Source organism: Suncus etruscus, chromosome 5, assembly GCF_024139225.1.
Source record: "Suncus etruscus isolate mSunEtr1 chromosome 5, mSunEtr1.pri.cur, whole genome shotgun sequence".
In the NCBI taxonomy this organism is placed as follows: Eukaryota; Metazoa; Chordata; class Mammalia; order Eulipotyphla; family Soricidae; genus Suncus; species Suncus etruscus.
Window position 1 is genome coordinate 117,609,826 of NC_064852.1, and position 25,605 is coordinate 117,635,430.

At 40.8% G+C, this 25,605-nt stretch overlaps 1 protein-coding gene and 1 pseudogene across 1 annotated transcript; one reads left to right on the forward strand and one right to left on the reverse strand.

Moving 5' to 3' along the window:
• Positions 1–2,656: 2,656 nt before the first annotated feature.
• On the reverse strand, positions 2,657–21,857 carry CASP8 (caspase 8). The gene is made up of 7 exons (XM_049773337.1): positions 21,531–21,857; positions 16,334–16,439; positions 15,270–15,408; positions 12,296–12,360; positions 9,666–9,807; positions 6,192–6,693; positions 2,657–3,114 (listed from the first exon to the last, which is right to left on the reverse strand). The coding sequence occupies exons 1-7, from the start codon at positions 21,833–21,835 to the stop codon at positions 2,979–2,981; spliced, it is 1,395 nt and encodes a 464-aa protein (XP_049629294.1). The 5' UTR covers positions 21,836–21,857; the 3' UTR covers positions 2,657–2,978.
• On the forward strand, positions 9,848–9,943 carry LOC126009914 (uncharacterized; annotated as a pseudogene).
• Positions 21,858–25,605: the final 3,748 nt, after the last annotated feature.

The window sequence follows — 25,605 nt, forward strand, 5'->3', positions numbered from 1 at the left end:
GAATTAGTGTTGAAATATTAAATACCTAAAACACAATTATCAACACTTTCTTTTCTTTTTCTTTTTCTTTTTCTTTTTTTTTTGTTTTGTTTTTTTTTTTTTTTTTTTTTTTTTTTGGTTTTTGGGTCACACCTGGCAGTGCTCAGGGGTTACTCCTGGCTCCACGCTTAGAAATTGCTCCTGGCAGGCTCTGGGACCATACGGAATGCTGGGCTTGAACCACTGTCCTTCTGCATGCAAGGCAAATGCCCTACTTCCATGGTGTTTCTCCGGCCCAACACTTTCTAAATCAGTTCTTTAACTAAATAAAAAAAAGTTTTTAAAAACATTTCTACTTCAGTGACCTTTGAGAGAAGGCCATGAGCATTTCCTTGAATACGGATCAGACCCCGTTACATTAGAAATTCACATCCCTTTGGCTGGCATATAATCTAGCAATATCTCACAGGAGCCATTGTGAGGAATTATCCCTTTCATTAAGGGGAGGTAAACTGTGGTTCCTTGATCATCTAACTTTCTCTTTCAATGGAATAACATTCGCTTATTCTGTGAGCTTAAAGAGGAAATTGTTGGGTCCGGAGAGATAGCACAGCGGCGTTTGCCTTGCAAGCAGCCGATCCAGGACCAAAGGTGGTTGGTTCGAATCCCGGTGTCCCAAATAGTCCCCCGTGCCTGCCAGGAGCTATTTCTGAGCAGACAGCCAGGAGTAACCCCTGAGCACCACAGGGTGTGGCCCAAAAACCACACACAAAAAAAAAAAAGGAAATTGTTTTTCCCATTTCTCCCTTTTGGTGCATAATATTGCCTCATTGTCATTACCTCTATGTTAAAGCTTTGGAATGGTTCCTTCATTTCTTCCTACTTCCTTTCAATTGCTTAACAATTTGAAAAAATTGAGTCAAATTCTTTTGGGTTCAAATTATAATCTCATTTAAAGACAAATGAGAGATGTGTAAAGAATCTTATACTTTCAAAAGCTTTTGCTATTACATTTCTTTATAACTCAAGACACATTTTGCATTGTAAATTGCAGCATAACATTTTTTATCAAATTAAAAATACAATTAAGGACTGTGAGATGACTCACAGGATTAGAATTCAAGCTTTGCTCCTGAGAGTAGAGGATGATCCCCAGCACCACCAAGAGCAGTCCCCCAAGTATTAAGCCAGGAACAACCCCTGAGCATCAAGGTGGTGTTTGTCCTGACCCCTAAAAGACAAATGTATGTCTCCAAATTGCACTCACTGCTCTTTGTGGCAAGCTTAACTGATCCTTCTGGTCTTCATCTCTATTGTCTCTGAATATTATCACGATACTATTTTTTAATCTTTCTTATATCCCATAAATAAGTGAGATTATTCTATATCTATCTCTCTCTCTGACTCATTTCACTCAGCATAACAATCTCCATGTAATCCATGTATAAGCAAACTTCATGACTTCATTTTCCCCATTGTGTAGATATACCACGGTTTCTTTTTTTAATTTTTTATTTTATTTTATTAAAACCATGATCATCTACAAAGTCCTTCATAGTTGAATTTCAAATATACAGTGAATCAGGTCCAATCCCACCACCAGTGTCAACTTTCCTCCATCAATGATCCCAGAGTACATCCTATACCACCACCCTTTGCTGTCTGGCCTGCCAATATAACAGTCCCAATTAAGTTTAGATTGTTGAAGATTAGATCTCTTGATTTTATTGTTGTTGACTTTCGCTTGAATATTTCATTCTGTTCTTTTTTTCTCCACCAATCCATTTGAGACCACTTGGCTCCTGGCCCCCATCCTTTCTTTTTCCCTTCTTAATTAGATAGAAAACCGCAGAATTATGAGGTAAAATAAAGTAATTCATGTCCTAAGGTTCTATTAAAAAAGATAAAAAAGAAAAAAAACGTAACAAAAAAGGAAAAAGAAGGGTGTATGTGTGGCAGTTTTATTTTTGTTTGTTTGTTTTGTTTTGTTTTTACATAGGCTGAAGGCTCAGCAAAAGTTGAGGAAACTAGAAAGGAAAAACCTTTGGCCTAAAAACAGGGAGATCCTACCTGTGAAGCATTCTGCCATAAGACCAAATACAGGCTCCATGCATACTAAGTTGTTTAACCCCAAAGTCTGTCTTTATGGTTCCAATAAAAGTTTTTCTTTTATTTTCTTTTTCAGGGAACTTTAATATGATATTAACACAGATTAGGGAAATACTTATTTACTAATAAGAGAAAAACTCTAATTTTACTACATACATTAAAATTATAAAGAGAATTTGACACCATAACTAACTTTAATAAACACCAATTTTTGGTTTCCATTTGTTAACTTCACTCTAATGCAATGCCCCAGGCTTGCAAGAAACACTAGAGATCCTGAAATGCATTCTAGCCTAGTAGTTAAATGTTCACATATTATGAGGTCCTGAGTTTGATCCTTGGCATATCCAAGTTAAAATAAAAACTGACATATTAAGGGCTGGAGAGATAGCACAGCGGTAGGGTGTTTGCCTTGCATGTGGCCAACTTGGAAGGGATCGGGTTTGATTCCTGGCATCCCATATTGTCCCCCAGCCTGTCAGGGGGTGATTTCTGAGTGCAGAGCCAGGATTAATCCCTGAGTGCTGCTGAGTGTGGCCCAAAAACCAATCAATCGTTTGTTTTTTTTTAAGCGACAAATCAAGTCCCTCCTGAAATGAATGACACAGAAGGACCAAGACTGAGCCTTTCATTTCTTGATTTGGTTTGATGTGCTCCCTAGCAATGGTACCACAGTTTCTTTAGCCGCTCATCTGTTGTCAGGCACCTGGGTTTTTCCAGTTTCTGCCTATTGTAAATAGTGAAGCCAGGGATTTAGACTTGGATTTGCATTCAGATTAATGACCATGACTCCCATCTCCCTGCTTTCATCAGGCAACAAAATAAAAACCAAAAATAAACTCTTTGTAGACAATAAATTAAGCATCATATTAGGTAACTCAACAGCAGCATCAATTCACAGGGAACTTGAGTTTTTTCCTCAGAGTGAATGAAGGTTGTGGCATCTGTTTGTACCTATTAATGTTGGCATCCTTAGAGCTCACTTCATTGTTCACTTTGGTGAGGATGCTCAGAATATCATCATCACTGCAAAACACAACACGACATTGTCACAATGTGGAGGGAAAACAATTCCCTGAAACCTTTTTATCTGGTGTGTCCTATTCTAGTTCTTTCCCTCAAAACACTGAACATTTGAACAATAAGTTGCTAAATCAAGACCCATAATAGTTTTCCGTGTAAAAATGCTGTCTCTAAGATTAATAATTCATATAATTCATAATAATTCATATAAGGAAGCAGTAATTCTGAAGAATACACATATCTACATTGAGAGAAGTGTTCATCATAATAGTTAAAATATGGAGTCAACCTAAATGACCACTGTCAGATGGTTGGAAAAAAAAAGCCCTGATAAGGACTGGAGTGATAGCAGAGCAGGTAGAGCTCTTGCCTTGCCTATGGCCGACCATGGTTCAATTCTCTGCATTCCATATGGCCCCCCAAGTCACTCTAGGACCTGAGCAAAGAGGAGCAAACCATTAAAAAGATCAAGCTATATTTGCATGTAGCCAACCTGGTTCAATCCCCAGCACCCCATAAGCTCCTCCATGTCCACCAGGAATGGTTTCTTACCACAGAACCAGGATTAATCCCTGAGCATTGCCAGTTGTGGTCCCTACCCCAAACAAAAACAGAAAGCTGAAATCTGCTGTTATTTGACTTAGAAGAATGTAGCTGACCTCTCTGTGATTCTGGATATAGAAAGATGATTAAAAAGTTTAGCTCTTTTGTTTGAAAGTATGTTGCAGAGTTAAATAATTAATATAATTAATATAGGGTTCAGAGTGAGAGCACAGTAGGTAGGACTCTTGCCTGCATGTGGCCAACCTGAGTTCAATCCCTGACATCCCATATGGTTCCCTGAACCTGCCAGGAGTGATTCCTGAGCACAGAGCTAGGAATAACCCCTGAGCATCAACAGGTATGGCCCCAAAACACAAAACAAAATTAGCATAGACCATACAAGAGATAAATCTATAGATAAATTTTATAAATAGAAATGTTATAACTATATTCTTATCACTACTTGAAAATTTACTAAAGAAAAAACTATACTAGTTTAAAATGATAGCTTTTATATATTTAATTTAATTTTTTAAATTTTGTCACCATGTATTACAATTTTAATGATTGGGTTTCAGGCCTACTATAGTCCTACACCAAACCCTTCCATCAATCCAGTTTCTACTTCCATCAATGTTACCAGTTTCTCTCTCACCCATCAGTTTTTAGTCATTGTGGTTTTGGTCCTATTATTCATATGTTTCATACCTTTCTGTGCCAGTCATACTATTTCTTTGCCCATTATCCTAGTGTTTTCTTTCCTGTCTTATTCTTCCACCTGCCAAAACACCCAGCAGCAAGCTTCCACTGAGGACCAGTTTTACTTAGGCATGTTTATGTACAGATAAAAAAAGTTATATGTAACTTTTATATATAAATAGATATATCTTATAAGATATGTAAGTTTTAAAAATATTTACTCCAAATAAATAATAGTGAGCTTGTTAAGATCTCTATTGACTGTCAAAAACCTCAGTGTCAATATTTGATTGGCTTCTTTCCTTCTGAATCTGTCGGCAAGTATGTAAATTGGGCATCCAATATGGAAATCAGTCTTAAAAAAATAAAAAGTGGAAATTCTATGTGATCCTATGGATTTTTCCAAGGAAATCTTGTGGTCATTAAAGCATCATTTACAATAGCCAAAAGTTGAAAAGAGGGGCCAGAGAGAGATAGCAAAGCAGTGGGGCATTTGCTTTGCATGCTGCCATTCAGGGAGGGACCCAGTTCGATTCCTTGCATCCCATATGGTCCCTTGACCTGGCAGGGGCAATTTCTGAGTGCAGAGCCAGGACTCACCCCTGAGCTCTGCTGGGTGTGGCCCAGAAACCAATCAATCGATCAATGAATCAATCAATAAATAAAAATAAAACATTCTTAAAAAAAAAAAAGCTGCAAAGACCCAAAATCAGATAAAGAAAGTCACTGTATAATTTCACTTATATGTATTAGATTTGGGTAAAAAGCCTAGGTTATATGATAAAAGCCAGAATTAGACTTTGAGAGGTTAATTTATATATAGATAGTGATTTATAAGGATGGATGTCTTCAATTTATATGATGTTATAGATTTCAAGCACTTTTTTTTTTTTTGCCAAACCTGGCAGCATTCAGAGGTTACTCCTAGCTCTCTGCTCAGGAATCACTCCTGGCAGGCTCAGGGGATAATAGGGAATGCTGGGGACTGAACCCAGGTCAGTTGCAGGAATGGCAAATGTCCTTCTTGTTATGCTTTTGCTTTAGCACCATAACAACTTTTGATTACAACAAAATATAAGACTCTTCTACCTGTAGGTTTCTTGTTAGTCTCATCAGTGAACATTTGGATAAACTGTGACAAAGCAAAGCATCACTTAATTAAAGGAAATAGGATACAACAAATGATTGGAACGGTATTTTCCCATACTTTGTGGCTTGAAATCAGGTCAAATAAGTATTTCTTAGTGAAAATCTCCAACAAAACACCAAGTGAATTAGAAGTTAGTTAACTCTTAGAGAACTTTTGACAAAATCGAGGTAACACAATTAAACACAAAAACAAGTCTTAGCTTTCTTGGAAATTTTTCAGGTTAGTGGAGTTGAATTGGGGTTATTCTTTCTGCCTGAAGAACAAGCTGGCCTACATAGTATTGATATTTCCTATCTCAATGCTACTGATTTTCCTTTGAGAGCCTTAGTAAGCGAATTTTTTCTTTACTCATTATTTAAATTATTTCAATATTCATTATATTTTTTTTTCCTTTGGTTTTTGAGTCAAACCTGGTGGCACTCAGAGGTTACTCCTGGCTTTGCACTCAGAAATCGCTCCTGTCAGGCCCGGGAGACCATATGGATTGCCAGGAATCAAACCACCTTCCATCCCTGGTCAGCCTCGTCCAAGGCAAATGCCCCATCGCTGTGCTATCTCTCCGCCCGCCCCCCCCTTTTTGTCTAGGATCTAGAAATGTCCATGCTGGCCATCTCTACCTTGCAATTGCTCTAGGAAGTACAACTCTGACATTTAGAGAAAAATGAAATATGGAATAGACAAAATTTACCTACGACATCCTTCGGTCAGGTGACGACAAAGTGACTGGATATACCAGGTCCCCTCTGAGATGTTTCGATAGGAAACATAGCTGTACCCAGTGGCCATCCCCAGGAGGAAGTCAGCATCATTCGGGATATACTTCTTCAGAGCAATTTCCTCCATTTTGTCACACGTCTCCAACTGATTTGAGTCTGTTTCAGTAGCTATCCCTAGTTGAACATTGTCTCCTTGACAAGCCTGAATAAAAAAGACCTTGGGCTTGTTTACAAGGGAAGGACACTCGATACCAGTGAAGCAAGAAGTCAGGTCATAGATAGGGGCCTCCTGCCCATCAGTGCCATAGATGCTGCCTTTGTTCCCATGGGAGAGGATGCAACAGACGAAACAGTCCTTGTCCTTATGGTTCATTTGTTTGTAGAAGTGCATAATCTCACAGATTCCATTCTTGGTGAGGTTTCTGTGAATTGCTACTTCAAAATGAAGATCATAGAAGGTCCTCTTCAATGTTTCTGAAAATCAAAATCAGGTAAATCCTAATGCACAATCATTCCCCTTAGACCACAACCCAGAGTTAGAACAGTGGGTTTAATCTTTTTTTTTTTTCCTTCGGTTTTTGGTTTTTTGGGTCACACCCGGCAGTGCTCAGGGGCTACTCCTGGCTCTACGCTCAGAAATCCTCCCCCACCCCCCGGCAGGCTTGGGGGACCAAATGGGATGCTGGGATTGGAACCACCGTCCTTCTGCATGCAAGGCAAAAACCTTACTGCTGTGCTATCTCTCCAGCCACTGGATTTAACCTTCATTTAATAGTGGAAAATCTGAACAGTAGCTTAAGGACAGAACCTTTTCACTTGCTGAAAACGTTCTCCAATCTCAAGACAAGTGAGACAAAGAACAGCTTTATTGTTGACCTGGTGTTTTTTCTCAACTGGTCTGTGAGATACTGAACTATTAAGTAGGCTTTCTACCAAATGAGTCTAAAACAGTGCTCACACAAACCATAACAGTCCAAGAACAAATAATTGGGGTAGGATTGGGAGGGATGGAGTGCTGGACCCAAGTGGATGTAAGATGGGGAGAAAGTCGGGTAATTTGGTGGCAGGGATAGGCAGTAATGTTAACATTAAAACCAGAGACTTTAACACTATTGAACTAATTACCTAAAAACTATCATTATTAAAAAATTAACTTATTATCAACTGATCATTTGTATAATCAAAATATTTTTTTGGTTGTTTGTTTTGGGCCACACCCGGTGATGCTCAAGAGTTATTCCTGGCTATGCACTCATAATTTGCTCCTGGCTTGGGGACTCTGGGGGATCGAACTGCGCTCCAACCTAGGTTAGCATGTGCAAGGCAAGATGCCCTACTGCTATGCCACCGTTCCAGCCCCTATAATCAAAATATTTTAATACAAGATCCATACTTAGGTCGAAGCCATAGCATAGCAAGGAGGGCATTTGCCTTGCAAGCAGCCAACCTGGGTTTGATTCTGTCTTCCCATGTGATACCCCCCTATCCCAAGGTGCCAAGAGTGATTTCTGAGCATAGAGTCAAGAGTAACCCTGAGTGCCACTGGTTGTAGTCAAACAAAACAAAACAAAACAAAACAAAACAAAAAGCCCATAATTGTTTTATCCTGAGCCATCTTTGAATGTTTATATTTCTCAAAATATGTGAATGTTTAAAAGGTCAACTAGCAATTTTTATAATATTTTCCAGAAGAGGTCTCACAATACAATTAGCCCTTTCTAGTTCTCCCTACCATGTGAAAGTTTTAATGATTTAGAGGTTGGTGGTTTTAGTGGTTTTTATCCAGTGGTGCTCCAGTTTTACTCTTGGCTCCGAGCTCAGGGCTCACTCTTGCATGCCTTGGGGCACCATTTGTGGTGCTAGAGGTGAAACCAGGGCTGGCCACATGCACGGCAAGCACCCTAAACCCTGAACTCTAGCTCTGGTCCTTAGTTACTTTTTTTTTGTTTTTTGGATAATGAAAATTTGATGGCCTTAAACAATTATTACAATACGTATTTGTCCTCAATATTATTATTTTTATTAGTACTATCATGTAAGTGAATTATTACATATTTCCTTCTTAAATTTTTGTCTTTCTGAGAGGGATATTGGGGTTCTTGCAAAAGGGAGATAGGAACACATATAATAAGTGTAGTGTTGGAATTATGGGCATGAGAAACCATCATTAATAGTACTGTAAATCACAGACTCTCCATCAGTTAAAAAAAAAACTTGAAACCAAAGCTAGAGCAATAGTACAGTGGGTAGGGTGTTTTCCTTGCATGTGGTGGACTCAGATTTGACCCTTTACATCCTATATGGTTTCCTGAGCACCCCCAAGAATAACCCCTGAGCACAGACCCTGATACCGTTCAGGTGTGGGTCAAAAACTAAAAATATATATGAAAACAAAATGTCAAAACTTATTTTTGTTTATCTTAGAATTAGTAATTTTATTATTTCTTTCATTTACTTTTTTTTGTTTGTTTTGTTTTGTTTTTTTCGGCCACACCAGGTGACGCTCTGGGGTTACTCTTGGCTATGCTCTCAGAAACCACTCCTGGCTTGGGGGAACCTATGGGACTCCAGGGGATCAAACTGCAGTCCATCCTAGGCTAGCATGCGCAAAACAGAAGCCTTACAGTTTGCACCACCGCTCTAGTCCCTCTTTCATTTACTTTTAGTCTATAGGCTTAACATCATTTTCCTGAATGCTCGAATAATTTTAGTCTTTCAACAATTTCAGTCTGCTTGTAGTTCAATTTTCAAAAATTAACCATTAAGTTATTAGATATGTGTTCAATATGGTAATTACACATAGTGAATTTACTCTACAATAAATTACACTACTATAGCCAAAGCTAATTAGCATATCTCTTTTCTTAGTCACCTTACGTGACTATGATATGGTCACCTGAAATCTACTTCCTCAGCATATATGCAGCAACAGTCAATCCAGTATTTGGTTGTGTTGTTTGAGAGCCACACCCAACTGCAATTAGGGATCACTCCTGAAAAGCTCAAAGGACAATAAGGATTGAACCCAGGTTGGCTGCATGCAAGGCAAATGCTTTACCCACTGTACCATCACTCCAAATAATGTGAGTTCGATCCCAGGTATCTTTATATGGTGCCCCAAGCTCACCAAGAGTATTTCTGGAGTGCAGAGCCACGAGTGACCTCTGAGTATCAACCAAAACCAAAAAACTTAATTAAGCAACAAATGACTACCACCATTTTGGTGGTCCCAAACCAAAAAAATTAATCAACAAAAATCTTATACTTAAATGGCATGTTCCTCATTTCTAGTAGAAGTGAGAATTATTCCTCACATTCATTGGAAATATGATTTTAAAATACCATTTAAAAATGCTCCTATTAGTACAGCTTGTATATCTCTGCTTTTAATTAAAATGTGGTCATTAGAAGTGTTGTTTTTTATCTCTTTTGAGTTCTACTTTTACCTGCATCCATATCTGTACCATTTCTATCTTTCATGGACTTAAGATTTGGCACCGTTCTTCGTGCTTGGCTAAAATCATGATTGTTAATGATCACACAGATTCCTCGAGGTTTATTTTTCATTGGGTAAAACAGTTCTGATGTCTGCAAAACAAACAAAGAAACAAACAAAAACGTGTCTCTCGTGCTCACTTTGGTGGCACATATACTAAAATCAGAACGATATGGAGATTAGCATGACATTAGGATGACACAAATTTGTGAAGCATTCCATATTTAAAAAAATAAACGTGTCCCTGAGTACAACTGGCAAGCAAGTGCTCCCTTCCTCTATCTCAGGAATTCCACATTTCCACCCCACTAGAGCCCCAAATTTGAGCCTCCTGAGCACTCTGCCTTGATATTAATACTGTCCGCATCATATTGTATCAGCAGAATTTGTCATGGTCTTGGCTCAATCAGGAACCAGTGAGTGAGTAAGTGAGTCTTTGGGGCTTTCCCTCAAAGCCTTTCTGGTCATGGTCATGTGCTCAGCTTGTCCAGGGCTTTGGCACTGAGGGCCTGTCATCACACATGCCATAGTCACAGTGTGTATGTGTTGGGAGCTCAGAACTCTCAGCAGGAGAGAACAGAGATGTGCTGGGGCTAGGTGGGTTCTGGCTTTGCTGCAGGTTGGTCGAACCCATTAGTTCCAAGCAGCCCCGAGTGGGTCTGATTTTTCCCAGGGTCACAGGAATGCAGGGAAACAGTTCGAGGTTGCAAGGCCAAATTCAGGACTCTTGCTTCTCCTGCATAGGGCTGAGTTTCAGTAAAAACCTTTTTTGCCAAGACACCTGGGGATGTGGGCCCAAGTGAGATTTTCAAGTGAGATTTTCTTTCTTCTTTTTCTTTCTTTCTTTCTTTCTTTCTTTCTTTCTTTCTTTCTTTCTTTCTTTCTTTCTTTCTTTCTTTCTTTCTTTCTTTCTTTCTTTCTTTCTTTCTTTCTTTCTTTCTTTCTTTCTCTTTCTTTCTTCTTTCTTTCTCTTTCTTTCTTTCTTTCTTTCTTTCTTTCTTTCTTTCTTTCTTTCTTTCTTTCTTTCTTTCTTCCTTCCTTCCTTCCTTCCTTCCTTCCTTCCTTCCTTCTTTCTTTCTTTCTTTCTTTCTTTCTTTCTTTCTTTCTTTCTTTCTTTCTTTCTTTCTTTCTTTCTTTCTCTCTATCTCTCTTCCTTCCTTCCTTCTCTTTCTTTCGTTTGTTTGTTTATTTATTTATTTATTTATTTTTGGGGGGCCACACACGGTGACACTCAGGGGTTACTCCTGGCTCTTCGGTCAGAAACCGTATGGGACGCTGGGGGATCGAACCCTGGTCCCGTGCTAGGTCAGCGGTTTGCAAGGCAAAGGCCCTACCGTTGTGCCACCAATGCGGCCCGCAGGTGAGAGTTTATAACTGCGAAAGTTTAGGGTCATTGGGAACCCATATACAGACTTGGAGAACTTGGTTTCCAACCTCCTGCTGGAGTGACCTCTGTCCCCTGCTACTGAGAGCTCTGAGTGCATGAACTAGAGCCAGCAGATGGTGGGGATATTGAGGTGCATAAGAAGCCTAGAAAGGCATGACTGCCAGTTCATTGAGACAAGAATGTTCACACATCCTTCTCTCAGAGAAGGGTGGGTGGGGTGCTGGCAGATTGCCCCTAATCACAAGACCGTAGCAGCACTTCTGCAAGGCTGAGTTAGAAGAAAACCCGGAGCTCTCTGAGTCCTGCCAGATGCTCTGCTGCTTTAGCAATTCTGCAACCAGGATTATTGGTTAGAAGGCAGTGAGACTCATTTCACTCCCTGCTCTCAGATTCTTCCAGGGCTTTATCATTTGTGTGGGTGTGTGTGTGGGGGGCGGGAAACAACATACACACAGGAGACCCTAAGAGAGAACCTGGGGAAGCTATGATTTGGAAGCCACCTCCATTCTTTAACTGTGAAAATAGAGTCACTGGGAAGTGGAGGGCAGTTGCAGCATCAGTGTCACCAGATACCTGAGACAGGCCAGAGTACCCGGAAGAGGGCACTTTCCTTTCCTGGCCATAAAAGGATCCAAGAGCATCATCCCACAGGGTCCCCCGGAGCCAGGAGTGGCTCAGAGCTTCACCAGGTTGGTCACTCCCCCCAAAAACCCCAAAGGCCCAGGCTGGCCAGAAGTCAAGGTTGATAGCTTTGAGCGCCTCTAGAGATGACATTAAACATGACAGGATGGGCCCGGAGAGATAGCACAGCGGTGTTTGCCTTGCAAGCAGCCGATCCAGGACCAAAGGTGGTTGGTTCGAGTCCTGGTGTCCCATATGGCCCCCCGTGCCTGCCAGGAGCTATTTCTGAGCAGACAGCCAGGAGTAACCCCGGGTGTGGCCCAAAAACCAAAAAAAAAAACAAAAAACAAAAAAAAATATGACAGGATGTGCACAGTAAAGCTGTTGCTGAACTTGGGCAGTTACACCTTAAACATTCTTGTTGATGTGTGTTAAAAAAACAGTTCTTAAATTTTAATACATTTCTGCCCCTTCTATATTCATTAGGGAATGAACAAAATCAAGGAACAGAGTGATTAATGTCTGTAATGCACAGAAAAAAAAAGAACAGATATTCTCACAGACTCACTTACCTGGAGCTCGCTGCTTTGTTCTTGAGGAGAATCATCCATTGTCAGCATGGCCAGAGACCCTTCCACTGTGAGCAGTGGAGACATAAGAAAACAAAACAAGTCAGGGAAGACACTTAAGACAAGACTTATGTAGTGTATAGGGGTTCAGAAAGTAACACCCCAAACAGTACCATAGTGATTATTTCCAATAATTTTTGGTCATTATAACCAAAAGCCAATGCAGAAACATTCACACAGAATGACAGACAGACAGACAGACAGACAGACACACACACACACACACACACACACACACACACACACACACACACACACACCTCTCCAAAAGAAGGATATAAGTCTCCCACGGGAAAGTAAATTTCCCATCATTCTTATCTCCTGAAATGGTGCAGGGCCAAAGAGACTGTAGAAATAGATCTTGATATTAAACTCAAGTTTAAGTATCATTTCAATTTTTGACCAATTTATCTGAAAGTTTATTTATTTCTGGGGGTTTAGGACCATATGCAGAGGTGCAAAGAGGTTATCCTCGCTCTGCAATCAGGAATTACTCCTGGTAAGTCTTGGGGATCGTATGAGGTGCCATGGGATAGAATCATAGTTGGCTGTGTGCAATGCTTCTTCCCTGTTTCAAATGGTTTACAGCCTGGGTCATTTTTTTAAGTGTCATTCTTTTGGGGATCTCCTATATACAAAATTAGATTTAATTTCCTCCTATTAATCTGTCAATTTAATTATTAAGTGAAGAGAAAGATGCTCTTTCCTTATATTACTTTATGGGTTTTTTGGTCTTTTTTGGTTTTGTTTTTGCTTCGTTTTGGGGCCACACCAGTTGTGCTCAGGGGTTATTCCTGACTCTACACTCAGAAATTGCTCCTGCAGGCTTGGGGGACCATATGGGATGCCGGGAATTGAACACAGGTTCGTCCCAGGTCAGCTGTGTGCAAAACAAACACCTTACCCTATCTCTGGCCCCCATAATTTGTGCTTTTTTTATCTAAAAAATTAATATCTATGTCAAAAATTTAAAAGGGAAAACATTCATTTTCTTTTCCTTTCCTTTTTTTTTTTTTTTTTTTTTGGTTTTTGGGTCACATCCGGCAGTGCTCAGCTGTTACTTCTGGCTTCACATTCAGAAATCGCTCCTGGCAGGCAGGCTCGGGGGACCATATGGGACGCTGGGATTCGGACCACTGTCCATCTGCATGTAAGGCAAATGCTCTGCCTCCATGCTATCTCTCTGGTCCCATTTTCCTTTTTTAGATAAAAATTTACATAATTCCTGAAGCATCGCTTCTTTGCAGTCTCCAGGGATCTTGGGATTCCAGGTAAGGAACAAACATGCTTCAGAGTCCAGGGGTCTCAAACTCAATTTACCTGGGAGCCGCAGGAGGCAAAGTCGGGGTGATCCTTGAGTGCAAAGTCAGTAGTAAGCCTTGAACATTGGGGTGTGTGACCCAAACAACTAAAGCAAAACAAAACAAAAAAAGATTCCTCTAGGGCAGGGCCACAAAACGTTGTACGCGGGCCATGAGTTTGAGACCCCTGCTAGACAGTGCAAATTCTGTTTTGTCTCATCACCAGAGAGAAAATCAAGACCAAGAGGGGTCAGACTGCATAATCCTCTACCTCGCCTCACCAAATTTCTAGCAGTGGCATTTTTTAAATAGTCACTGATAACACAACTACCTTGTAATAAATTATTTAATTAAAATACTAAATTTTGATTTCTTAAAGTCCTAGCCCCCAACAGACAATAGGGATGGACAATGGTCCATCAGGGACCTTTATCAGTCCATAACAGAAGCAGATCTAGTGAGTATTTCTCTCTCTCTCTCTCTCTCTCTCTCTCTCTCTCTCTCTCTCTCTCTCTCTCTCTCTCTCTCTCTCTCTTTCTTCTCCCCACCTCAGACAAACACATATAAACGCCACAAAGGATGAAAGCACAACAGAAATATTGACATTATTAATCCCTATATGGCAAAGAGTCAGATATTTTTAGAAAAAAAGTATCTGATTCATGGGTGATAGAAGAGAGGGTTGGACATGTGCCTTGCATGAAGCTGAACCTGGGACCAACTCCGGTTTGATCCCCACATCCCATATGGTCCCCCGGCCTGCCAGGAGTGATTTCTGAGCACAGGACCAGGAGTAAGTAACACTTGAGCATTGCCAGATGTGACTCAAAAGCAAAATAAAGAATATCTAATATATAAAAATTTTCAGGAGATTCTTGAGAGTCCTTTATTCTATTTCAGCCTTTCTTATCCTGGCGCGCGTGTGCGCGCGCGCGCGCGCACACACACACACACACACGAGAGAACTGGACAAAGTTCTTTCTCTGACATTAAAATATGACTTGGCTGGAGGGTCTCAAGAGTGGAGCAGGTTGATGACTGGGAAGCTTCAGGAATAGTGGAACCAGGAGACACTGCACTTAGCAGAAATTGGTGTAATGACTCAATACTTGACCTCAGCCAGGGAATTCTGATGTGAAAAGCAGAGTTCAATTGTTCTTGTTCAAGGAGAAAGTGACTTAAGGAAGTCTTGAGATACATTTGAATCTGCCTTCCTGACATATAAAGCAGGCAGCAAATATTAAAATACACACACAGCAAAATTAAAACCTTATTATGGGTTGTCTTTGTTCCATTTCATTTCTGGCCTGAGGATGCAGAATTGATCTGTGTCTTTTGAAATTGTGTCATCCCTTGGTGTGTAGAGAAGGCAACCACACAAGAATTTCAAAGAGTAGACAAATGAAACAAATCTTGAAAACCCAGCTCCCAGATTTACCACCTGAAGATTCATTCACATCATGTCTCGTAGGGCTCATTCTTCTCTCTGGATTAAAAGACAAAAAAAAAAACAAAAAACACAACACATTTATGTGTCTAGAAATAAGATGACTCTGAGGGAATTAAACAATTTAGGAATGTCAGCTACTATGTCACAGCTATGGGGTTATATCTACCTTTATTTGAATTTTCATAATCCTGGATAATCTTCAGCACGCTCTTCTTGATATTCTGACAGATATCCTTCAAGATGTTCAAGGAATTTTCCCCTAGGATGTCCATCTTTTCCATCTCTTTGAAAATATCAAGCATATTCTATAGAAAGAAGAAATAAGGTTGGAAAATAAAACTGAATCACATTGGCTTTTGGATTCCATTGTTTTCTGTTCAAACATACACTTCCTCCAAACCCAAGGTTCTATTCTAAGCTCTCAAGCCAGTCATTGACTGAGGACATCTTGATTTTTATAAAGAGCACAGACCCCAAAGGAAGCAAGTCTTTGCTTTCTGGTAGAAACAGAAAAGAGAAGAAAGAGAAAGAGAGAAACTCTAGGCCCTGAAATTGTCCTCAGACTTCATGTGAGAACTGTGAACAGCCCAGATGCATGCATGATTAACACCCAGCCCCTGCTGACACTTCACATCTAGGATCTGAGTCTCTGCTCTCAATAATAGTGAGCAGCAATTTTCAGTAACAAAAGAATCTTAGCTGGTCAACTTTCCTTTTTGATTTTTTTTTGTCTGTGTTTTTGGGCCACACCCAGTGATGCTCAGAGGTTACTCCTGGCTCTGCACTCAGAAATCACTCCTGGCTCGGGGGACCATATAGGACGCTGGGAGATCGAATGTTGGTTTGTCCTAGGTCAGTCACGTGCAAGGCTAACTCCCTACTGCTGCGTCACCGCTCTGGCCCCTCAACTTTCTTTTTTTAACATTTTTTTAAAACAATTTTTTAGGCTACACCCAGTGGTTCTCAGGGCTAATTTCTTCCTTTGCACTTAGGAATCACTCCTAGTGGTGTTCAGAGAACCATATGGGGTGCCAGGGATTAAACCATGTGGAGTTGACCACACTCAAGGCAAATGACCTACCCATTATACTATCTCTTTACCTCCTTTAAACTTCTTTTAAATCTTTCAAAAGTAAGAACCCAGGTTACATTTACCCATTTTTTCAGTCCCAGAAATCCCATTGGCTGACTCATTCTTATGGAAAACCTTGGGGAGACACTGTATCTTACCATGTCATCATCTAGTTTACATTTGGCAATCAAACCCTTCAACATAAACTTAAACTGCTTCACTTCATATTTGCTCATTTCTTCTGAAATTTGAAAAAGCATAACCCTGTGGTGGAAAACAGAGACACTTTAGAAATGCTTTCTTTAATCACTTTCCCTTTGAGACACAAAGTTGTGTGAGACTTCATTCCCGTGGCATCTCTTGAAAATAAAACCAGCTCATGACATAATGTAAGTCAAATTCTTGGGGGAAAAAAGATAACAACAACTGATATTGTGAACAGAAGACCCTTGATGCAGGCCTAACTAGTCCAACTTTAACAGAATTAAAAATTTAAAAAAATCCCTTTATTTGGGGCTGGAGTGATAGTACAGAGGATAGGCCACTTGCCTTGCACACCCTTGACTTGGGTTCAGTCACTGGCATTCCATATGGCCTCCTGAGCATGTCAGCAGTGCTTCCTGAGCAAAGCTAGGAGCAGACCCTGAGCATCCCTGGGTGGGGCTAAAAATTAAAATAAAAAATTCCTCTAACTTGTCATTCAATCAACTTCCATTAAATTGTTTTTCCTGTTGCTTGTCATTCAGAAATCAAGATCTGTTACAGCAGAAAATATTTTTATTTTTGATGCCTTTCTTTTCTAACTGCTTATCAAACCATCACTTCCTTAATTAAAACTTGTCAGCGATCTTTTGTTACTTCCATTGACAAGGTCCAATACTTGACTCTTCTTCATACAGACCTTAGTGCACTATCTACCTTCCTTCCCTTCCTCAGCCTACCCCCATATCCTTCTAAACCCACTCAACTTCCCTCCCTCTCCCTTGATGCTGAACCCGAAGTCCTCTAAGGTGTCTTTGGGTAGCCCAATGAATAGAACATTGAGTGAAGATCATGAACAGTTCTTCTGAACATGGCATCTTTTGCCTATTCCTTGCTGCCAAAGACTTGACAGCGCTTCTTCTCACAAATCTGAACCACATTTGGCTTTAGAGAGGAAGCAGTTGAGATCCTCAGTATGGCTGGAAGATTATCATCATTAAGTCTAGACCTGTACTTTGACCTATTGAAGTTCAATGTGGAGAATAACTTTTCACACAAATATGTGCTCCCAAAAAGGCACATGGTGCGCTTGAACATTAGGGAAAGCTCAGGGAAGGTGGGGGGGAGGCAATTCTCTCAAAAATTGCCCATGCATATCTGCTTTTCCACTAATCTCCCTGAACTTGGCTTTGAGATCAGAGTTGCATTGCAGATCAATGAGCTCCATTTGAAGCACAGAAGGGGCATCTTGCACATCAAAGGAAAAGGGGTCCACAAAAATTTGGAAAGTGGCTCTGTGCTTTTTGAAGTCTGCAAATCTGTGATCCAATTCCTTCTCTAGTTTAAAAATAGCATCAACATATTTCTCACCACTGAATGATATGTCTGCATCCACAAGTTCCTTATATTCTGGGAAATGGCAAAGGTTTGTCTGAGAGAGCTGGGATTTCCAGAACAGAAGTTTTGTGGAGAATGCTCTCACGTTGTCATAGGCAACACTGATAAGCTGCCCCAGGCCTTGTAACATCTTGTTTAGTACATACAGCTTATGTGTGATGTTAACAAGAAAAGCTTAGTCCATGAGCCATTTGTGATCACTCAACTCAGAAACAGCATTCCCATCCTTCTCCATGAAGGCTTTCACTTCTTCTCTCAACTCAAAAAATCTTTTCAGGACATTTCCCCTGCTGAGCCAACATACCTCAGTGAAATAGAGCACATCTCCATATTCTGACTCCATTTCCTCTAAAAAAAAGCACAGAACCTCCTGTGCGTTAAGCCCCTGGATCTGATTTGGTTGATGCATTTCACAACAACAGACATCACATTGTCACACAGCAGGCATTTACTGCAAAGGGCCTGTTGATGGATAATGCAGTGAAGAGCAATGGCCTTCTCTACACACTCCTCTTCAAGTTTTCTTTGAACAAGTGCCACCAGTCCATTTTTCCTCCCTGTCATCGATGACGCTCCATCGGTTATTATTCCAACAAACCTCTTCCATGGCAAACCTGCATTCTCAATGGCATCACACAGATGCCGAAATATCTCATCAGCAGTGGTCTGGCCGTGCATTGGAATTACTGTGAGCAGCTCCTCTGTCAATTCAAAATTGCAATCAACACCACGGACATATATTGTGAGCTGCGCAGTGTCTGCCCTCGTCAAGAGCAACTGAGTATGCATCAAAACATTTGGCTTTCTCACACAGTTGATGATAAAAGTCACTTGACATGTCAGAAATGCGCTCTGCCACAGTGTTGGCAGAAAGGCTGATTTTGCTAAACTGACCTTTCTTTTCCGGACAGATTATACTTGCAGCCTGTAACATGCATTTTTTAACAAACTCTCCTGTGAATGGTTTCCCTGCCTTAGCAATCATCTCATTAACCATGTAACTAGCTTCGACTGATGCAACATTCTCTTTGGTTGCTTTCTTGAAGAAATCTTGTTGCCTCACTAGACATGCTTTAAGATTGGCAACCCGGGGCCGGTGAGGTGGTGCTAGAGGTAAGGTGTCTGCCTTGCAAGCGCCAGCCAAGGAAGGACTGCGGTTCGATCCCCTGGCATCCCATATGGTCCCCCCAAGCCAGGGGCAATTTCTGAGTGCTTAGCCAGGGGTAACCCTTGAGCATCAAACGGTTGTAGCCAAAAAAAAAGACTGGCAACCCACTTGGCTCTCTCATTTCCTTGATATTTTGCACATTCCTCAGCATGTTTAGTTGAATAATGGCATTTCAAGTTGTATTCCTTGTGCATTGCAACTTTCTCTGAGCAAATAAGACATGTGGGGATGCCCCTGTGCTCAACAAAGAAATACTGTGTTTCCCACTTTTCCTGAAATTGTCTGTGCTCGTCATCAGTCTTTCTCTTCACTGCAGGCTTTGATGAAGTCATGATGAAGGTATGACAAAATCTAATTCTGTAATAAACTTCTCTCTCTTCTCTCCCTTAGGCCTCCGATAATGCAAGGGACAATGGGCAGGAGCAGCAGAAATGACGTCTGCACTAGGCGCAAAGTATTCGTGATTATTTGCTTACCGAATATTCGCAATAAAAAATTGCATTAGTAAGAAAAAAATCGCAAATATTGCATTAAACATTTGCATTCCCTGAACGGAACTGCTCGGGGTATGCAAATGTTTAATGCGATTTTTTTCTTACTAATGCAACTTTTATTGCGATTATTCGGTAAGTGAATAATCGCGAATACTGCGATATTTGAAGGCCGGCCGCAGGCCACAAAATGTACAGAGGGCCACAAACGGCCACGAGTTTGAGACCCCTGCTATATCATGCACCTAACTCACATTCAATTCCTGGCACCCAATGGTCTCCCAAGAATCAGAGGATACAGCCCTGGAGGCCAGTCTCCAGCATCACAGATTGGCCCTGTTTTTCCCACTGCAGGGCCTCAGCACATTCTGTTAGCTTCCTGGAAATCCTGAGCACTGCTTGGCAACCACCCAAAAAAATGTAGAAGGAAATTCAGATGGATGCAGAGAAGACAATGGAGACAGAGGGATTGGAGTAAAGTCTTGTCAACAGAAAACACCTCCAGCTGACTAAAACCACCTGGAGCATGGAGAGTAGCATGAAATGTTGCCCTTCCCCCCTCTCCTCAGGGAGCCATCTTTGGCAGAACTTTTGTAGTGTTCAGACATCTACAGCCATTAAAGAATTAATTTCTCAACTATATTAAGCCATCCAGTATGTGGTGTTGTGTGATAGCAATCTTAGGAAGCAAGTAACCCAAGCATAATTTCATAATTTAACATCCAATTTCATAATTTAAAATCTAAATGGTCCAGTCTCAAATACAGAAACTTAATCAAGGTGGCCCCAGTCATAGGCATTACTCATCAAGTTGCTAAATGTTAGTGACTTTCAGCCCTGGCTGTGAGGATCTCAGATCACCCACATGGGTATTACTAACTGCAGAGACAGTAAAATGAATCACAGCTTAGTTTTAGTGGCAGTCTTTCTTTTTTTTTTTTTTTTTGACAGGAAAGTATAAAATATGGACCATTTGATAACAAAGAAGGTTGAAAGATAAAAAGTAGGCTGTAAGTTTCAGTTTTAAAGATTTGTCATGGTTTCCAAGTGAGCAAATAGGGAGTGTTATTACTTCCAGGTTTCCTGCACTCCCTCTGGAAGAAAGAGAGGGCAAGGCACAGCCCAAGCCACTTTCTCCTAGCCACAGCCAGGCTCACAGGTTCATGTGCACAATCTAGAATGACTGAGGACATACAATCCCATAAAAAAAACTTGGGCAAATAAAAGCCAAACACTTTATTGAGAATTTCTACAATCATCTCCAGAAAGGTGGGAAGGGGATTTCTGGTAGGAGGAATTGGGGCTTTATCCAATGACATGCAAAAGAAGCACACTACGTGGGCATTGGAAAGCAGAGGCAACAGGTAAAAGGTTCATAACAAAGAGAAAGAACATTTAGAAAAAATCTTTTTTCATCTCAGCATAACTATAGGTAATATTTCACTTTGGGAAAAAATGTTTTTAATTTCTCTTTTTGTGGAGATATTTGGGCCTTACCTGGCAGCAGCACTCAGAAGCTACTGCTGGCTCTGAGCTCAGAAATTACTCCTGGCAGGCTCTGGGAACCCTATGGGGTGCTAGGGTTCTAATCTGGGTCAGCAACATGCAAGGCAAATGCTTTACTCAATGTGCTATTGTTCTGGCCCCTAATTTAATTTCTTCTATTGCTCTGTTTCTCTTTTTATCTCTCACTTTTTAAGGGGAGGGGAGCAGTGATCAGGGAGATCTAGAGACCTCTCCCTGCAATATTCAGCATTTGGGCCCAATAGAACAATGCTCAGATCTATCACTGTGATAGACCCAACAGTGCTGGGCCCACGCCACTAGGCCCACATCTGCCAGGGCTTGGGGACCTAAAGGAATATACCTGGAGGTGCTTGGGTGCCATGTGCCACCAGAGACTAAACGTGGGGCCGTATACAGGCAAAGCATGACCTCCAATCTTTTGAGCTATTTCTCAACCAATTTTGTCCTGAATCATGCCTGAGATCTATTACTAGAACCTCTAAAGTCCCTTAACAGAAAACCCACAATAAGTTTCCTTTCCTCCCATATTCCCCCTCACCACCACAGTTCACCCTGTGCAAGTTCCCCCACCTGTAAGCAGAGATCTGAGCCCTGCCTGGTATCTGAAGCATGTTCTCCATGTCTCTTGCACTGGTTTTTAGATGTTTTCCCAAAAGATCACATCTATGAATTCGGAAAAGCAGTTCCTTCAAGAAGAACATGTCCTCCTCTCCCAACTTATTCTTCTCCTGAAGTATCTGGAATAACATCAAAGCATCGTTGATGGATTCCTGCAACCTCTGTGGGATGTTATCGATGCACAGGAATTTGAGGGAGGCAAGTTCTTCACTGTCCAGTTCTTCCCCAATTTTATAGAGACAGCAGTTGAAATCCATTCTTGTCAAATGTCAGGAGACTGAAGTCACAGCCTGGGGTCAAAATATATGACGTTCAGATGAGGAAGAAAAGTACCATTGCATATTTATCCCTTCATCAAATGCTATTCCCTCCACCATACCCAGCTTTTTTATGTGGATACTTGTGTGTGTGTGTGTGTGTGTGTGTGTGTGTGACACAGAGAGAGAGATTTTAAAGGACAATGGCTTACTATTGAGGAAGGCAGCAATAAAACCAACCAATGGCTGTTGGAAGTTGTAACTAAGGTCCAGCAGGAAGATGGAGGAGAAAGCCCTAACTCCGCAAGAGAGAAAAAAATTTTCAGAGAACCCTATAGGGCCAGAAGTGAAAAGGGGGCCAGAGAGATAGTATGGAGGTAAGGCATTTGCCTTTCATGCAGAAGGTCATCGGTTCGAATCCCGGTATCCCATATGGTCCCCCGTGCCTGCCAGGAACAATTTCTGAGCTTGGAGCCAGGAATAACCCCTGAGCACTGCTGGGTGTGACCCAAAAACCACATGGGGGGGCGGGGTATAAAAGAGGGGAATATGAAATGCATGCTGGGAACAGGGGTGTAGGGAGGACAACATTGGTGGTGGGAATGCCCCTGATTCAATGTCACTATGCACCTAAAATATTACTGTGAAAGATTTGGAATCCACTTTGGTCAAAATAAAAAAATAATAACTGCAAATAACAGGGTCAGCTGGGATGCAGTAGAAAGAAACTTTCAGTCTGACGCAGAATCTATGAAAAGCAATATACTATGTTAAAAAAAGTGTTAGGTTACGCCTTATTTTACCCAAAACAAATATTGTCTTATATGTAAACCTGGGTGGGACAGGCTCAGGATAGCCTGTGCTATCTGCCCATACTATGTCCTTATTGCCCTGCCTAGAGGTGGTCTCTGTCCTCAATAAAAATAGTTCTGGCATTGGGGCAGGAGAGAGAGCATGGAGATAAGGCATTTGCCTTGCATGCAGAAGGACGGTGGTTCGAATCCCAGCATCCTATATGGTCCCCCAAGCCTGCCAGAAGCAATTTCTTAGTGTAGAGCCAGGAGTCACCCCTGAGTGCTGCCGGGTGTGACCCAAAAACAACAACAACAACAACAACAACAACAAAACAGTTTTGGAGGGCAGCCTCTGGAAGATAAGAGGTAGAAAACGGCCAGACTTTATGTGTTTCATTCTCAAATTGGTTTGGATTATATCATACATAACCCTGATTCAGATTCCATTCTCCTGGGGTTAGAGATATGGCCTGTGTTGTGATTTTCCAAAAAGTAAGAATATTATTTCCATACTGTCTAGCGATTTCACTTCTTGACATCTACCCTTCCTCCAAACTAAAACATTAATTTGAAAGGATCTAGTCCGTGCAGCATTTAGTACAGTAGGATATGGAAATAACCCAAATGTCCAACTACATGTCTGACTGCCCATTATGAATAAAGGGGATGGCGGCAGCCTTGCTATCAAGAAGTTTGTGTCTAAAGCTGAACTAGATGGATGGTGCAAATGGAGGCAGGAGGAATGGGGAAAAGTTCAAAAACCTGAAGCTCTGCAAGAATGTCTAGAGGGGGGAAAAAAGAATGTCTAGAGGAGATTATAGTCTCACTCTCTCTAGGAAAGGCTACATACAGAAGCAGAAAAATAGAAAATAGCAAGAATATGAGGATCAGTTAAAATTCAAAAACATGTTAAGAGGCTTGGATGAAGAGATCAACTTCCTTGATGAGGTTTCTCAGCAGTAGGAGCTAATAGAATAAAAGCAAAGAGAGGAAGAGATGAAGGAATACAGAAATAACCTCAGCAAAATTGGATTATTCCAGAGAGAAAAAAGAACACAGAGGAAAAAGAAGCCCCATCTTGTGTGTCCCTGCGCAAACCGTCCACCCACTGCCCACCTGCCACTGTATATATGCATCTATACACATATATAATAGAATACTGTCTATCTGTCTATATTTCTCTCTGTCTATCTTCCTATCTATCAATCTATCTCTAGATCTATCTACAGTAAGAAAAGATAAAATGAAACTGGAGGGTATCATATTTGCACAATAAGTCAGAGGAGAGGGAGAAAATTCATTTGCTTTTACTCATCTATAGAATATAAAGTCAAAATGAGAAGAGACACTGTGGAACAATAGTATACTTTTGGGATGGTCATATGGGATGCTAGGGGATCGAACCGCGGTCCGTCCTAGGCTAGCGCTGGCAAAGCAGACACCTTACCTCTGGCGCCACAGTGCAGCCCAAAACAACTGTATTATGAACAAACTTGTAAACTATGTCCCCCCGAATAATAAATAACAAACACATTCCATCTTCTGACATAAAGAATGATAGTGCTTGCTTTGCAGGAGCGAGTTCCTGTGTTTCATCCCCAACATCACAGGTAATTCACTGACATTGTTGGAGATCTTTGTTTGTTTGTTTTTTTTTGTTTTGTATTTTGTATTTATATATTTGTATTTATATATTTTTTTATTTTTTTATTTAAACAACTTTATTACATAAATAATTGTGTTTAGGTATCAGTCATGTAAAGAACACCACCCATTACCAGTGCAACATTCCCATCACCAATGTCCCAAATCTCCCTCCTCCCCACCCAACCCCCGCCTGTACTCTAGACAGGTTTTCCATTTCCCTCGTATATTCTCTTTATTAGGATAGTTCAAAACGTAGTTATTTCTCTAACTACACTCATCACTCTTTGTGGTGAGCTTCATGAGGTGAGCTGTAACTTCCAACTCTTTTCTCTTTTGTGTCTGAAAGTTATTATTGCAATAATGTCTTTCATTTTTCTTAAAACCCATAGATGAGTGAGACCATTCTGCATCTTTCTCTCTCTCTCTCTCTGACTTATTTCACTCAGCATAATAGATTCCATGTACATCCATGTATAGGAAAATTTCATGACTTCATCTCTCCTGACAGCTGCATAATATTCCATTGTGTTTATGTACCACAGTTTCTTTAGCCATTCATCTGTTGAAGGGTATCTTGGCTGTTTCCAGAGTCTTGCTATGGTAAATAGTACTGCAATGAATATAGGTGTAAGGAAAGGATTTTTTGTGTTCCTAGGGTATATTCCTAGGAGTGGTATAGCTGGATCGTATGGGAGCTCGATTTCCAGTTTTTGGAGGAATCTCCATATCGCTTTCCATAAAGGTTGAACTAGACGGCATTCCCACCAGCAGTGGATAAGAGTTCCTTTCTCTCCACATCCCCACCAACACTGCTGGTTCTCATTCTTTGTGATGTGTGCCAATCTCTGTGGTGTGAGGTGGTACCTCATAGTTGTTTTTATTTGCATCTCCCTGATGATTAGTGATGTGGAGCATTTTTTCATGTGTCTTTTAGCCATTTGTATTTCATCTTTGTCAAAGTGTCTGTTCATTTCTTCTCCCCATTTTTTGATGGGATTAGATTTTTTTTCTTGTAAATTTTTGTCAGTGCCTTGTATATTTTGGAGATTAGCCCCTTATCTGATGGGTATTGGGTGAATAGTTTCTCCCACTCAGTGGGTGGCTCTTGTATCCTGGGCACTATTTCTTTTGAGGTGCAGAAGCTTCTCAGTTTAATATATTCCCATCTGTTAATCTCTGCTTTCACTTGCTTGGAGACTGCAGTTTCCTCTTTGAAGATGCCTTTAGTCTCAAAGTCCTGGAGTGTTTTACCTATGTGTTCTTCTATATATCTTATGGTTTTGAGTCTGATATCGAGGTCTTTCATCCATTTGGAATTTACCTTCATAC